Here is a 16,628-nt window from a genome sequence, read left to right as displayed (position 1 = left end):
ATGGCTTCTTTAGGACAGCGGAGGGTGTATGGCTGGAGTGTTCAGTGATTCAAGAGCAGAGTTAAAGCTGGCAATGAAATCTCAGCTAAGTATTTCTAGGCTCTGACATTTGTAAATTAAAAAGTCTGGTTTAGATGAGTTAAGACCACAATTCCCACACTTACAAACAACCTCCCTACTGCTCAGAGAGGACAAATGGGTAGCTCAGTTCATGTGTTTGTCCAGACATAAACCTTGTGTTCAGCAGAGGCTGGCTTTGAGCTCATTGAGCTTTCCCAGCAGTGCCTGTGTGCCGGTAATCTCTAGGGAACACAGCAGGTATGTTTTAGACTTCAAAAGTACTCAGCATTAGCCTAACTCTGCTCCCATTGATGTCAATGGCCATACCCTTCAACGGGAGCAGAGTTAGGTCAATGCTGAGCACATCTGAAAATCCCACCCTCTCTGTGGGCTTTTGCAGCCACTTGACTGGGAGATTTCTGAGCCACTCCGTTCCAGAACTGATCCTGGGAGCGATTTGTCCAGCTTGAGTCACTCAACCATTCTCTCCTTCATCGTCATCCCAATTTATGGTTAAAATGGTTTTGCTTATTTCCACAGTAAAATGTATTCCAACATCCCCTACTCCCAGAAGGCCACAGTTGGTGCCTGCGGAACCCACTGTGATGGAAAAATACTTTTGTTCCAAAATGCAGGAACCACATGCTCTGGATAATGCTGTCTGTACTAGCTCTCAGCTCCCTAATCTCTGGGTGAGGAATGGCACAATTTTCAGAGGTGCTCAGCACCCACAGCTCCTGTTGTAGTCAGGAGGGTGGGGAAGGGCAAGCTGCAGTTGCTCAGCACTTCTGAAAATGTTAGCGAAAGAGTGACTGATAGCACTGGCTGGAGCTAGCGGTTAGCAGGGGAAGGAGCTGTGTAGTCTGTCCTGCAGGGCACGTCAGTCCTGACTTGCAGCACCGCTTTACAATTGCAGTGTACCAAACTCGCATGCCCAAACTACTCCACATTTTCCTCTGTCCTTCCCTGCAGCATCACAGAGTAACATTATTCAGGATTTGGCCTGCGGGACAGAATCACTGTTTAGCAGCAGCTGAAACATTGACTTCTCCAAACCAAATCTGGGGCTTGCTGACATGCGAGCTAGCTATGCAGGATGTGGGTCAGACCTGTGAAATTCAAGCAAGTACTACTACTGTCCTGCATATTCATGACCAGAGACTAACCAGCCAAGTGCTGGTTTGGTAACATAGAAAAATCACTTCAGTGTCTATGAAAATGGAAAAGTTCGAGATATTTGCAGTTCTGCTGTGGGCAAACAGGTGTAGGGTTTTTTTTTGTAGCAAGTAAAAACAGCTGGCAGATAACACCCCGTAGGATTCCTTTCCCTATCCCTGGCCAGAAACACCATGTCAAACTGAGCCCTTGCACCTTGTCCTCCGAAAGTGTTGTGTGGGCTGGGAGCCTTGTGTATCTCCTCAGCTTCTCTGGAGCTCCCAGAATCCCTGGTGACCTGTAGCAGTGGGGTATCCTCCAATGCCTTTTCTGTAGGTAATCTGCTCAGGGTGGCTGCCGAAGTGACATTTATTTACATGACGAAAAGGACACCATCCCACCAGGGATTTGGGAGCCTCTGGAAAGGCAAGGCAGTGTGAACATTGAAGGAGAATGGCAGAGGGAAGATGATGCAATGGGAGCCTCTCTCTGCATTCCTTCTTTGTTCCTGTTGGGCTCCACAATGTTTCATGAGGCTGAAGAAACTCCGTCTCTCTTATTGTTTGCACTCTATTCTAATCCTTAAAGTAGGCTTAAGTGCAGAATTTGGAACCAACTGGGTGCTGTATGAGTCCCCTGCCTACTGGAGCAGCTGCTGCCCCCACAATATAAATACCTAGATAGTGTGAAGCCCCCTTTATTATGGGGATGACCTCTCATGCCAGCACCTCCTGCTTTCACCATAAGAGAAGGTCCTTTCCGCCCATCCCCCAATCATGCTTGAAAATGTATCCGTAAATAGGCAGCAGTGTATGTTGGGTCTTGGGTGCCATCTTTGAATAAAATCCATAGACTGGAAAATGAACTCCCTGTGGGAGAATAAATGAACAGGAAGGGTTGGGATCAGTTAGAGAGTGAACATCCTTGGACTCTAAGTGCAGAGGTGACTCCACAGCTCCTGCAGTGCTCTTCTGGTGGGAACGGTTCAGCATGTGCTAGTGTAATTTCTGCTCCCTTTCAGGCTGTTCCAGGTTATAGAGCCCACACTTTTCAAAGTTCCTAGCTTGGTTGCATAAGGATGGGTTGGGTTTCTCCACTATCTAAAACCTACTTTCAGTGTGTGATCTTTTATAACCATCTCAGGCTTCTCCCATTGAGAGAAGGGAGGGAGTCCCCACAACTGATCGCATTGGCAAGCCAGTTGGACTGCCACATAGGGTGACCAGACAGCAAGTGTGAAAAATCGGGACGGGGGTGGGAGGTAATAGGTGCCTATATAAGAAAAAGCCCCAAAAATCGGGACTGTCCCTATAAAATTAGGACATCTGGTCACCCTACTGCCACAGTCAGATCTCAATTCCATATATGAAGGAGTATGTTATGGGCTCAGGGATTTATTGCCATGCTCTCATTTTTCTGCAAATTTGATCTCAGCAGCGAAGTATCCAAGCTGAGTCTGTCTGAGGGAATATCACCCAGGTGTGTCCTCTACAGAGACAGCCATTTCTGCTTTGTTCCTCCCCACAGTGAATGTATGGATTTTAAAAGGAATCTAAATAGCAGCCTTTCATCACATATCCTTTACTGTTTCTTAAAGAGAGTTTAATCCATGCTGGTTAATCCAGTTAATGATCGAGCATGTTCCAAATCTCACTGTTAATGTAGGTGACTTACTGTGTTTTCAGATTTCTAAGGAACCAAATTTAGTTTTTTCTCAGTAAAAGAATGTTCCCTCTTTCCTTTTAGTCTCTTAGTCATAAAAATATGTTCTTGGGGGGGCTTATATTTTCCAAACCTTGTGAATGAATTTAGTGCTAATGAGTGCAAGAGGATGAATAGCATTAGGTGCACTGGTAGAGAAGCATGCGTGGAGTCTGACCTTCTCTACACAAACACTGCTGTGCCGGTACACTTCATTCCTCACTTGTGTCACCCCCTTCTTATTCCAGCACTGCCATGGCACATGGCTTTTGCCTAATGTTGTCAAATAAACACTGTGATTCCCACAACCTTTAATAGGACAACTGCATAGTTGTATAGTCCCACATTTAGATCCCTAGAATTGCTGTCCTCCTGCTGGATATTCAGTACTGAAAGAGCTACAAGCTGTGGTTTAGACATCCACCTGCTGCTTGGTTTGTGACAGATTCAGTGGCAGGTTTTTGTGTGTCTCATTAGTTTGTCTACAATTACCCACATCTGTTCAGTGCTTTAAACTTCACACAAAGGGGCCTAATGGTCTTTGTCTCCCCTTTAGGTAGAATTTGGTCTATTCAGCACAAGAAGTAACTTGTTTCTGACTTGGGACTGCCCCAGGGGCTATTTCCTAAAGATGGAGGATCTACATAACTCATTGTGGCACAGTCCCACACCTGTGAAGGGGGAAGGGAGGTTTAAGTGATACAGTCAAGATAAACGTTTAAAATTCCTCCCCTGTTTGCTTACAATGCTTGAGATTATTAAAACTGAAAGGGCTCTTCAAAAACAAAACAACTGACTTATCACTCTCACTGGATAGTAAAACTAGAGCAGTCACTGTCTGGTTCAGAGGCTGCAGACTGTAGCCCTCTTATTACTTCAGGAGAATATTCAAATACAAATGAGCTGTTTCACGGAATTAAAACAAAAATTTTTTGAAGCTTTTCTTTAACAAAACCTGCATGAGTCCCCCAGGCCCTTTATAGTACTGCCCTGGCCTCTATTTCAGACTTAGTCCCTTCATGTCCTTTACCCTACTGGTAATTCTAGCCTTGATGTCTTATTGGCCTTACTTCCAACCTGCCCCTATGTATTCAATGTCCACTTTACAAGCTACTTTGCTTTCCATATAATTATAAATCTTCTGATGCATTTCTTCCACAATGCCAAGAAGTGAATCTAATTTTTAACAGTTTTTTTTTAAGTTTGTAATTGATTCAAGGTATGAACATGCCATAAATGAGTAGCCATGTGCTCTTACTACCATAACCCTTGTCGTTCCTCACCCCATCCCGACCCTACTGTTTAATTCCACTGTGCCATATCTAAAATAAGATAAAAGGTGCAATTTTCAAAAGCACCTAAGTCCCACTTTCAAAAATGAATTAAGGGCTTATGAAAATGTATCCTATTAGCTCTTTGGGGCACGACCATGTTGCTAATTATAACATATAGCCCTTAATGCAGTTTTGGAGACTGTCTTTTAAAAAACCAAACACAATACTAATAAACTGGATAGAATGAGCTTTTCTTCTCCGTATACTACCTATTGAATTGATGCTGAAGGAATGGATAACTTTGAAGGCAAGGGGGCTATAAAATATAATTGCCGGGCACACTGTATCTTTGAATGAAAGTTTCAGCCTGTCTGCTGGAACTGACCTGGCAAGTTCCATTTTGTTGGCATTTGGGCTGCAGCCTGGCATGGGGTTATTTTCCTGCATGGGTCCTTGATTAACATTTTAAGGAGCACTTTTAAGTACATTACAAAAATCCTCACTTTTAAAAACACTTTTCCGTGTTAATGGGGATGAGAAGGAGACCTTTTTGTATCTGTAAAATTAGGATAATGATATTGACTTCCTTTGTGAAGTGCTTTGGGATCTACTAATGAAAAGCGCTGTATAAAAGCTGGGTGATATTTATTTATTTTATTATTAAAAGGCTGATCATCTTGCCAGGCCACTGGAGGGAAATGAGTGAAAGAGTGTGTTGTAAATTGGAGATGAAGGAGGGGACAGTCTTAGATTAGGCGATTGAATGGCCCATTTCACTACAGGTACAGGATATGGTATCTTAATAGAGAATGTGTCAACTATTAAACAGGGACTACTCCTGATCTTAGCCAAAAAGCCAAGACTTAAAATCCATCTCAAATACCAAACTGGCCAGTCTGTTTTTGATTTTGTTGGTGGTGTTTGGTGAGTAATCTTACAGGGTTGGGAGTATGCGTGTCATAGTGCAAACAAGGTAGTGCTGTTCCTTTAGTGCATCTAGTCTAGAGCCATTGGAAGAGAAACAACTGATCTGAGAAACAGGGTAGCAGTGCAAAAAGTCTGTCCCCCTGCTATTGTAATGACCACTTTTAGATGACGATAATCTGTATGTGGACTTGCACTGCCACTTAACACTATTAATGGGTTATGCCTCTTTCCCTCTAGGTGAAGGAATCGGATGGTGTGGTTAACGATGAACTGCCGAACTGCTGGGAATGTCCAAAGTGCAACCATGCAGGGAAAACTGGGAAAGTGAGTTTCACTGGAATATATGACATAAGCATGAGACACTAAATCTGGTGTATTCTCTCTAACATCCAGATCTATTTTTGCTGTCTGCTTTTGGCTATGGAACAAAAGCACTATTAGTCTAAAAATCCATGTAGTAAACAGAGACACATTGTCAAATAACTTGAGACTATTTAAAAATCTTCTCTGCTTTTCTTTATTGTATGTCATTCAGCTGAGACAAAGAAAATAAATTAGTCAGCACCCCTCTTGTTTGCAGTCATTTTCACTTTCGGATTCTATGCACTGACAGACTGTAACCAAAACATTGTAGGAAATCCTGCAGAGGAGGGATGTTTAAATCCAAACTAAAAGCTGTTTGGTTTTTAGATTTTGTAAAGCTGTATTCAACAAAATCTGAAGTGTCCCTTACAACTAGTGAAATATTAGATTCTTTATTATCTGAGATGGAGGTAGAAGGTATGTTACAAATAGGAAAAACGCCTTGGAGGTTAAAATCCTTTACCACACTGACTGCTTGTGAATAGCCATTTAGTGGTTTAATCAACTGCTTGTAACCAGACAAGCTTCAGGTGAAATGCATTGTAAACAGCAAAAAAAGACATAAGATATAAAGTTTGTTTGTGTTTTCTCTCTCTTTGGCGTACAAGCAAAAGCGTGGACCAGGATTCAAATATGCGTCGAATCTCCCAGGCTCACTGCTTAAGGAACAGAAGATGAACAGAGATAATAAGGAAGTAACAGATGTAGCAAAACGGAAAGGGGAATGTGAAGAAACCCCCAGGCGGAAATCTGATGAACATTCCAAAAAAAACCCTGTTGATTCTATTTTGAGGAGAAAGTCAGATGATGCGCATATGCGAAGGAAAAGAAAATTTGAGAAACCCCAAGAACCTGCTATGAGAAAACGGGTATGAGAGGATAGAACCACATTTCCTTAATGCATGCGCGTACACAGGCACTTGTTGTAGGTCAGAGGCTGATGTCTCTTGCACTTCTGCTTTAAGCTTTCCTTTGAGTCTCTTGAATTCCAGCAAGTGATAGTTACAAATGAAATTGCATAGCACTTTACATTTCTCTTTGAAAAGTATCCATCAAGCAGAACAGTAAAGTTTATCCACCTGAACTTTACTTTACCTTTTTATTAAGGGACAGAAAACACTGGGCAAAGAACTGGCTATTTACTTAAAAAGAGCAACTCTGAACGAGGAGAGCCCCACTGTAGGGTTTTTTTTTTTTAATGGGGAGGTGGGGTGGTCAAAAATAGCTTCAATCAACCCTTTTCATCTCTAGCCGCTGGGTGGCACTTGATAGCTTTCTCTAGCCCTAACTACATACAGCAGTAGTAATACTTCACTAAGTAACTGATCCTTACAGCATCTCTGAGATAATATTCTCCCCAACTTACAGAGAGAAGGAGGAATCTATCCATTGCTTTCAGCTGCAATTTAGGCAACTTTTTAAAATCTGACTTGCACAGTTTATTTGGGCCAGAAAGCATTCAAATGCATTAGTTTTATTTAACATCTAGGGATTGCAGAGTAGCTTGTCTTTGGAAGTGAAAAGGGGGACTTTGGTCATGAGTAAATGTGTGGTGATTTCAGTTGCGTTTAATGGGAGTTTTTGTGCTAGTTTTGACACATACATTCACGATGGTAAACAGCCCAAGATTTGAAATCGGTGATACAGGTAGGGATTGAAGTTGCAGAGGCAGAGTAGGGGGGCTGCATGCACAATGCCAGTCCACATGTGTTTGGTCTCTAGTCAGTGCTGTTATCTGCTTGCCTTCATGGCCACTAAAAACTATTTGACTTAAAGGATGCTGGTACGCATTTCCTACACGCCTCCAGAATGTGGGACGCTTTGATGGTTCCATAGAGTGACACCACAGTGCACTGGGGAGGAGATTATGGGGGGATGTTAAATGTTCATTAATGGACTTCAGCTATTGAAAACAACAAACAATTAATATTCAGAAAGGCAAGAAACAAAGTGTAGCTTGATTATTATATAGTGGGTTAACCTGTCCACTTCATTATGCTTTGCTGTAACCACTCACCAAACCAGCTATTAATTGAAGAACACTGGTATAGTAGGAATTTTTACTAGATACCTACACAAAAATAAAACATTTGTTTTCTTTTCTTTCCTGAAACAGCTAAAACTTGGTAAAGAAGAGAAACTCTTCAGGAAAAAGGTACTTTGACACCTCTTTAATTTGTGTGCTTCTACTTTTTTCCCTCTTGTGTTCTCTGAGCTGTGTGGTGGTTCAGTTTCTTTAGCAATCCAATTGCTGTGTCTTTGCTGCCATTTTTACTGCATATTTGCATCTCAAAATCAGAAAACACCCTCTTTCTGAATGCACATAGAGGTTTCCACCTGAGTTTAGTTGATCTCAGTTTTTTTAAAATATTTCCTATTCTACAATCCTCTACTAAAATGTTGTCAAAACATAGGCTGTCATTTTCAAAGACCAGTGAGTAAAATTCTCTTCTCTCTACTGATGTTCTGCTCTCCCTACATGCACCAATCTTGCCAGACCCAATAACACCACCTGGCTATTTGTGTAATGGTGCAAGAGGTAAAATCTATCCCGACCTTGATAGTGATCCACTGATGGCTCGAAGGATGATCTGTTTACCTTTTATACACTAGCATATGATTAGAAATGTTAGTGTAGGTCATTAAATTATCCAGCTCCTAGTTTCTGATTCTGATATCCTAGGATGGAGAATGCCATAAGGTGACTGAAGAAGTTTCCATTTAATTAATCTAAATTACCTGTCACTAACTTTCAGTAACTTCTCTTTCTCCTGTAATTGATGTAAAAAAGGAGGGATTGATCATCTTTCGCGAATCCCTCTGTAATCTTAAATACCTTAGTTCAGTCCCCTGTAACTTTGGTTAAAGCTCCAAAAAAGAAAAGTTGTGAAGGCTGTGCATTAATGATACAGCCCCATTTAAAAGCTAGGAGCATGTCCTTTTATTAGAGCCATATAGTTTATTGCAGCAGCATAGAAATTCTGGCATAATAATCAGTGTGTTGATAATGTCACACCTCCTTTTGCCAACCTCATCCCTGTTTACTACAGTGCTGTTTCATTTTAGTTTTAACAACTGTCAACTTCTCTCTTGCTAGTAGTGATCAGATTAGACCTGAAATCTTCCCCTTTTTTGGCATGGTATTGCACATCTTTTGCAACTGTGTCCAACATACGTCAGTGTGGGATTTGATTAAAGTAGACAAGTGATGTGTGATTCCTGCTTACGAAAAGTGACTGGAGCAGGGAGGAAGGCGCCAGCTAACCCCTCCACAGCCCCACTTTCAATCAGAATTTCTGTGAACTTCAGGTCTCATCAGACTAGCAGTGTATCAAGGCTGTCAGTTGGATCACCCGTTTGTATATATACATACAATGCTGGAGAGAGACTGAGACAATGCAGTGCACACCTTGGGACGTAAAGGGGTAGCTACCACTCAAGGATCCAGCAGTAAGTGGCAGAAGAGCAGTATGCCAAGAATGTGGTTTAGTAATTGCAATATAGAATGTTCCAAAACTTGCTAAATCAAATGAACCCAGTGCTCTTAGTCCGCATTGCTGCTTGGGTGAGTAAAACCACTGGTCTTGACTGCATATCAGGAAATACAGTGGCCATCTTTTAAAATGGGAAATTTACTTTCTGAATGACAGTGTCCTGAGCCAGTTTTCTCCTACCCAACAGAGATCTCCTTGGGAAGAGAGCATTTGTTTACAATGTGTTGTTACTTGGTTCATATATTAATTGTTTAGCTGGTGCTCACTTGCTGTGCTGCCAGCAGATCCTTAAAAATTAGATTGTCCTGATGTTTCAGGAATATCCATGTTAAATATAAAACAGTCCCCTGGAGTCCTCAGGGTTGCTCCTGAAGTTACGGTTTTTAATATACAATGCCACTTTAAAATACCATCTTAGGCATGGTGCCACCAGTTATTAACGTTGCACTGTAGTCAGGAGAATGTTTGGATGTGGTCCTTTATTCTATTGCCCTCTATGCAGGCTGCCGGGAAGCATGTCCTCTTGCACAAGGTGCTGTTTGCAGGCCCTGTGGCACTAACTCATTAATTATCAGCTTTACTAAGCCTCAAAGTCTTCCTTTTCAGAGGCGATCATGGAAGGCTACAGATGACCGACCTGCCATGGCCAAACCCCTGCGGCGTTTTAAACAGGAACCCGAGGAGGATCTGCCAGAAGCACCTCCAAAGTCCAAGGAGAGTGACCAGTCACGGTCGAGCTCTCCCACTGCGGGCCCCAGCACCGAAAGTGCTGAGCCCAGGGACAAGAAGAAGATAAAGATGAGGCGGAAAAGGCGGCTTCCAAATAAGGAACTGAGCAAAGAGCTCAGCAAGGAGCTCAATCAGGAGATCCAAAAAACCGAGAACAGCCTTGCCAATGAGAACCACCAGCCCATCAAATCTGAGCCAGAGAGCGAGAATGAGGAGCCCAAGCGTGCTCTGAGCAATAGCGAGAGACTCCACAGGTTCAGCAAAGGGTTAAATGGGACTCCTCGGGAGCTGAGGCACCAACTTGTGCCAAGCCTGCGAAGCACACCTAGGGTGATTACCCGGCCACCACCTTCGCTCTCTCCTCCCAAATGCATTCAGATGGAACGCCATGTAATCAGGCCACCCCCCATCAGCCCTCCTCCGGACTCACTCCCCCTAGATGACGGGGCAGCCCATGTGATGCAAAGGGAAGTCTGGATGGCTGTCTTTAGCTACCTCAGTCATAGCGACTTGTGCATCTGTATGAGAGTTTGTAAGACCTGGAACAGATGGTAAGGAGCTGAGGGGGACGATACTGGTTGTATCTTACTTCATGATGTGATTCCTGGAGGTATAGAATAATCAGCATTTACTAATTTCTCTTCCTGAAGGGGATTTAAGCATGTGTGAAGTCTTAGGGGAAGACAATGCTCTCCTCAGTTCCCATGGAGTGTGGGTATGACCACAAATGCTGGCCTTTAACAAAACCACCGCAGATATCTCTCTCTCAATGCAGTTCAATCAAAAATAGTTTAAATATTTCTAGGTGAGGTATGTATGTGCAGGAGCTGGTCTGCTTTTTTGAGAACTCTAGATCACCTACAAGGCTGGTATGTTATGTGGTTATATGTCTCTCTCATGCCAATTGTATTCCAAAATCCTCTAGTTAGACAACAGCAGATAGAGCAGTGTACTAGTATAGGAAGTAGAAATTCCTGAATCTGGACATCATTAGATGCCTGCCTGCCATTAACTTGAGTCTTTCCTCCATCCAGTTATTAAACGTCTCCTGAGATTCAGACAAGATATCCCATTGCCCCCTGTTCACTGATTTCAGAGGTGCTTCAAGCTGTTCTAAGATTATTTTTGCATATATAGGGCACATGGTGGAAAGAACTTGTTTGTTGTATTCCCAACCCTCTGCTTTTTAACAGCAGTTTCATTGTTAGAGAATCTTGGAGTATATTTTCCACGCTAATTATTATATTGCCATTTATTGTCTCTCTCTCTGGGGCTCTTATATAAATTGACTCAATAGGTCAATGACCATAACCCAACAATAAGCTGTAATGTATATTATGAATCTCAAAGCCATGTTTATACACTTGGCTGAACTTCCAATAAAGCATCCTCTTGGCTGGCTGCTCAGATGTATCAAAACTCTAATATTTACCCAGACAGGCAGATAACAGACTCTTTCATGGCACTCCCCAGTAATGAATAGGATAATTGACAAGCTGATAACTCTGTGGAGAATAAGGTCCATGGAATTGCTTCCTCTGTGGATTCCTTGGTGATTTTACAAGATGCTTGTGAACAGATTTTCTCCAGCTAAGTACAATGTTTCCGAATGCTAGGTAAATCTTGCAAGTTCATTAGGATTTTTGCATGGCTCTGTTGCCCATAGCAAACTGTAGCAACATGGAAGGGACAGAGACACAGAAGCTGTGTGTGTAGGATTGAAATAGAGATCAGAGCAAGAGATGGAGATTTCAATCTTATGAGACTCACCAGTTTAACTAAAAGGAAAACTGGAGAAATCAGAACAGTCAGTAAGCACCTCCTTGGTCAAAACTGACCTTCAAATCCAAAGGCTAAGAAAAATAAGAAATTATTCTGGTTCATTGAGGCTATATGATGGGATTTTCAAAAGCTCATCAGTGACTTAAGAGCACAGGCCCCACTGAAAGTCAGTGGGACTGTACCTTTGAAAATCCCTCCCATAACAGGGTTTCATCTATTGGGAAGAAATCCTTACATTTTGGCTTTGATGAAAACACTTGAAGCAGCTTTCAACTTGTGTAATAGTCTCTGCTTGAATGCATGCATGACTCTCCCTAGCCTCTTCAAACAGATCTCTCAGCTGCTGCCATTACATTGGTTTCTCAGCTATTTTTCACTCTTAAGGCATTACAAAATTCAAAGCAAATCCCAAATTAACAATTGTCTTGTTATTGTAGGTGCTGTGATAAAAGATTGTGGACCAAAATAGATCTAAACCATTGTAAATCCATCACTCCACTTATGCTCAGTGGCATTATCAGGAGACAACCTGTAACCCTTGATCTTAGCTGGACAAACATATCTAAAAAACAGCTGAGCTGGCTCATCAACAGACTCCCAGGTAAGTGACATTATGACTGGTGTATTGATCCCAAGTTAGATCTAAAGGAGGTCTCTAGGGAGACATCTCTGTGAAATGTGTAATGAAACAAAATTTAAAATGATACAAAAGGGATCTAAGTGGCTCAGAGAGAAGTATTAGGACACAGAATCTTACAGCAACAGTATGACTGGAAATTATGTGATGATTGCTGAGTCCTATATGAAATGAGTGGGATAGGTCCTAATGGAAAAATGTCCAAATCATTATTATAAGCACCCTTGTTAACCAGCCTCTTAAGAGAAGTTTAGGATCAAATGGGTGATGGAGAACTCTGTCTTCAGGGAGATAGTCACACATAGTGGTGGATATTCCAGATCAGGGGTGCAGTACAGTGACAGGGCATTGTGGGAACTCTTGCCCCGTCGCTACCTGTGTTAGCTCTGTTCTGTGGTCAGAAGATTGCAGACTCTTGGGAGTGTTAGGATCTGTCATCAGTGCTACATTTATCCTTAAAATTCACCTAAATTGGACTCTACACTAGGATCAACTATGGCATTTCCTTTGTTTATATCTCCAGGTCTACGAGACCTGCTGTTATCAGGATGTTCATGGATAGCCGTCTCAGCACTTTGTAGTTCCAGTTGTCCTTTACTCCGAACCCTGGATGTTCAGTGGGTGGAAGGATTAAAAGATGCACAAATGAGAGACCTCTTATCACCACCAACAGATAACAGGCCAGGTAGCTGATTGATTTATTAATTAATGTAGCTTGGCAAGTATCTTTCATGTGCCAATAAGTAGTAGCTGGTTTGTGGGACACTGCACTTCTTGGGGCCAGATCCTCAGCTGTAATAAATCAGCAAAGCTCCTTGAAGTCAGTGGTGCTACTACAGTTTACATTAGCTGACCATCTGGGCCCTATTCTGTAGATTGCTGATATATATGAGATGTGTGGGCCAGTACTGCTACAGTCCTTCTGTGGTAAATTCCTAGGCAACAGGCTATGGCCTCTGGCCACTCACTTCATCTGCTGTGCCAGCTTTCCCAGCAAATGACTTTCCTCCATTCAGGCTGCAAACATGTATACTTGAAAAGTGTGGAGATCTTGTCTTTCAATTCAGAGGAGCACTAGCTTTTTTGGCCTTATCAAGGCCTCATATCAGCTCAGAGCAATATTGTGTGATCTACCAAACATGCTGGATCTGAACCTGCAAATACATAGTGCTTGTTCCTATGAATAATTCCATTCAAGTCTTTGGACCCTTAATTATGTTACTGGGACCACACTTTTCCCCCATCAGGGTTTGGATTTGTCCATATGCCTGTGCAAACAGGAAATTATTCTGGACTCTTGCATGCTGATGGTTAAAAATAGCTCTATCAAAATCATTAACAAAGCTGTCATCCAAAATATTGAGCCAAAATGCATTTCACATCTCACAGACTGCACTACTGGAGCTGAAATAAGTCCCAGTCTTCCATTTTGACTCACTGTTGAGTTGGGCTTGGGTTTGTCAGACCTCAGTTTTTGTTCTTTTGTTCCCATTGCTGTGTGGAACCCATGCAAAAAGGGGAAAGTGATTGACTGCCAGGGGAAACAGTGAAAAGGACTTTAGGTAAAGTGCTGTCAAATGTACAAGCTAAAAGTGAAAAAACAGAGGAGGAAAATGTACTCTCACTGATGGTCACCTTGAGGGCTCCTTGAAACAGTAGGTAACTTAAATCACTTCTGTGTATGTTTAACTGTCCATTTAAATAAACTGGGGGCATTGGCACCATAAGTTACAGTGCATTTTGTATGGGGTTGGTTTTAATCTGCTGCTGATTGCAAAACTGGAGTGTAGTTTAAAAAAACAAACAAACAAAACCTTTTGTCTTACAGGTCAAATTGACAACCGAAGTAAACTACGGAACATAGTTGAGCTGCGTTTGGCTGGTCTGGATATTACAGATGCTTCTTTACGATTGATCATTAGGCACATGCCTCTGCTTTCCAAACTCAATCTTAGTTACTGTAACCATGTGTCAGATCAGTCTATTAACCTGCTGACTGCAGTAGGAACCACCACGCGTGATTCCTTAACTGAAATTAATTTATCAGGTAGGTGGTGGGAGGTCTGAATGAGGCTTTGCCTAATTGTACCAGAGCTTCTAGTGGCATGAGAAATGCTGGATTTGTATGAAATATAAGAGTACAAATTGCAGGGGAGAGAGAGAGTTTACTCAACTATCTCCCTCCTTCCCCCTGAAAGAGCTTCATACACTCTATTAGCCATAGAGACACACACACACACACACCCCGCCACCAGTTCATGTGATCCTTCCTGGGGAAAAACACAACCAGCATTTCTCCTGTTGTCCACTTTGAATTCTCCAGCATAAAAGAAAGCTCTCTCCCTTGTCTTCGGGCTAGAACCCCCCACACTTTACTTTATCCATCCTCCCCACGTGACGCTAAGCCCCCTCTGCCACCACTCATGAAACTGGCTTGTTTTGCATTTTTATCCAATACGTTACACAACTGACTGCAAAGATCAGAGAATTGTCATCAAGCTGGTGGCTTTAACCCATTGATTTTATTGACCAGTGCAACGATACAAGAGCAAATGGGGGCATGTCACAGTCTGTATAAATTGTCCTGATATTGACAAATTAAGACAAACTGATTAATTTCTCTCCCCTTTTTTGTTTTCCTAACAGATTGCAATAAGGTTACTGACCAGTGCCTGTCCTACTTTAAACGTTGTGGAAACATCTGTCAGATTGACTTGAGGTACTGCAAGCAAGTGACAAAGGAAGGCTGTGAGCAGTTCATAGCAGAGATGTCCGTGAGTGTTCAGTTTGGTCAGATGGAAGAGAAACTTCTTCAAAAACTGAGTTAGTTAAAGGACAAGTGTGTAAATATTGGGGCAAGGGATGGGGAAGGGACTAAGAACATGTAGGGATTTTATTTTCAATTGGGAAACCAGAAAATATCAAAGATTGGATTTTACAGTCCTGTCAAGGAGAGAACATCATTAAAACTACCCATATTAAGAATTTCAACCTGTGCTACTTAATTCAGTCTACCTGGGATGTCCTGCACTGACTCTTATGCAAATTCATAAGGCGACTGTTATTGATGATAAATGTTCACACCTGGAAGAAGACTGATCTGTTGTTTAAAGTACCACCGCATGTGCTTGGGTAGTGTAAATTTAATTTCTGCTCTTCATTTCTTAAAACAAAAAAAAGTTGGTGTCATTAAAGTGGACCACACACTGCATTTCTGCCTTCTTAACACGTTTTGTTTTGTTACATCTTCCATTATGCAGAAATATTTTTGTACAAAATTGTTTAAAAGTTATTTATGCAATGTTTTGAATGCATTACCAGTGTTTTGGTTTTGGATTGCCAATTTTTATCTTTACAGTAGGCGAGAACTTAACCTATACTTCGTAGACACAATATCCATCTGCAAACGTGCCCAGGTCAGGAAAAGTAGGTTAATACTTTCAATTTAAAGCATGTTTTAATGGAAGTTTATATCCTGCTTTGTGTACTTCAGAAGTGACATAAGCATGTTGTGGAAATAAGGTGTAAATGATAGTTGAAGTAAGACACTATGCCAAGTTTTATCTGTATAGAAATCACCTTTTTCTCAAAATTTTAAAAATTCCAATTTCAGCTTTTGCACATAGGAGGGTTTCACTCTGTAGCATGAGCTCTTGTACTCAATATGAAATTAATTTATACAGTGAGTCAAACAGTAGAATAAATGGTCAAGCATAGTCTTTTTTTTCCCCTTTCTTTGAAGTGTGAGTTGAGTTCTCATTTAAGGTTTATAACATGGTTATTTCCTGATTGTAAAATTCTGCATTGATAAGTGCCATTGTTGTAAGGTGTTGTTTTCGTAGAATTTCCTGATGCAGTTTTACCTTTGTTGAATTTGTATAAACAATTGTACAAAAACAGATAAAGCCTAAGAGGGTTTCTATTCAAATTTGAATTGATAAAAATTGTTCTGTTTGATGCAGAATCAAAAGCATTTACCGTGCAGTTCTCATCTGAAGAGTAACTTTATTAAAAACAAAACAAAACTGCATACCACTTTCTTACTTAATAGCTCTGTTCCCTGTGTGTACTCAGTCATGACTTTCTGCCTTTAGGAACAAAACCAGGTGGTTTACTGTGTTTTGCTCTTAGCCCTGCAAAGCCACCATCTAAGACTGAGGTGAGCTGGATTTTATTTCTTTTTGTGTATGATCAGTTGTGAGGTTTCAGTTATGCTTAAGCAAAACCATTGAGCAGAAAATGGCACAGTGAACACGGAACACTCTAGGGTTGCAAGTGTAAAGTGACCTACTCTGGCCTGAAGCATCTTTCACTAGTTATGATACATACATGACTTTATCTCTCAGATATCAGAATTCTTTAAGCATGCTGATAAAGGAGAGAGAGTTGATTATTTTATTTCCAAAAAGTCTGACAAGTTCTGGTCCAGAACCTTGGAGCTTTGTGGTGTTTAATACAGATAACAGTAAAATGGCATAAATTCCAGGTAATACTTATTTAGATGAG

The 16,628-nt window shown here is 41.4% G+C and overlaps 1 protein-coding gene across 1 annotated transcript in view; it reads left to right on the top strand.

Moving 5' to 3' along the window:
• KDM2B (lysine demethylase 2B) overlaps positions 1-16,152 on the top strand; it is a 164,356-nt gene extending 148,204 nt beyond the window's left edge. The window contains exons 15-22 of the mRNA XM_054006986.1: positions 5,355-5,441; positions 6,089-6,349; positions 7,597-7,635; positions 9,581-10,254; positions 11,923-12,086; positions 12,646-12,807; positions 13,951-14,169; positions 14,769-16,152. Of these exons, the coding sequence (XP_053862961.1) occupies positions 5,355-5,441; positions 6,089-6,349; positions 7,597-7,635; positions 9,581-10,254; positions 11,923-12,086; positions 12,646-12,807; positions 13,951-14,169; positions 14,769-14,950 (1,788 nt within the window). The 3' untranslated portion in view covers positions 14,951-16,152. The remainder of the gene's footprint in view (positions 1-5,354; positions 5,442-6,088; positions 6,350-7,596; positions 7,636-9,580; positions 10,255-11,922; positions 12,087-12,645; positions 12,808-13,950; positions 14,170-14,768) is intronic.
• Positions 16,153-16,628: the final 476 nt, after the last annotated feature.

The sequence above is a fragment of the Malaclemys terrapin genome, chromosome 16 (genome assembly GCF_027887155.1).
Source record: "Malaclemys terrapin pileata isolate rMalTer1 chromosome 16, rMalTer1.hap1, whole genome shotgun sequence".
In the NCBI taxonomy this organism is placed as follows: Eukaryota; Metazoa; Chordata; order Testudines; family Emydidae; genus Malaclemys; species Malaclemys terrapin.
Note: the sequence above shows the minus strand (reverse complement) of the source record. Positions and strands in the feature narration are given on the sequence as shown.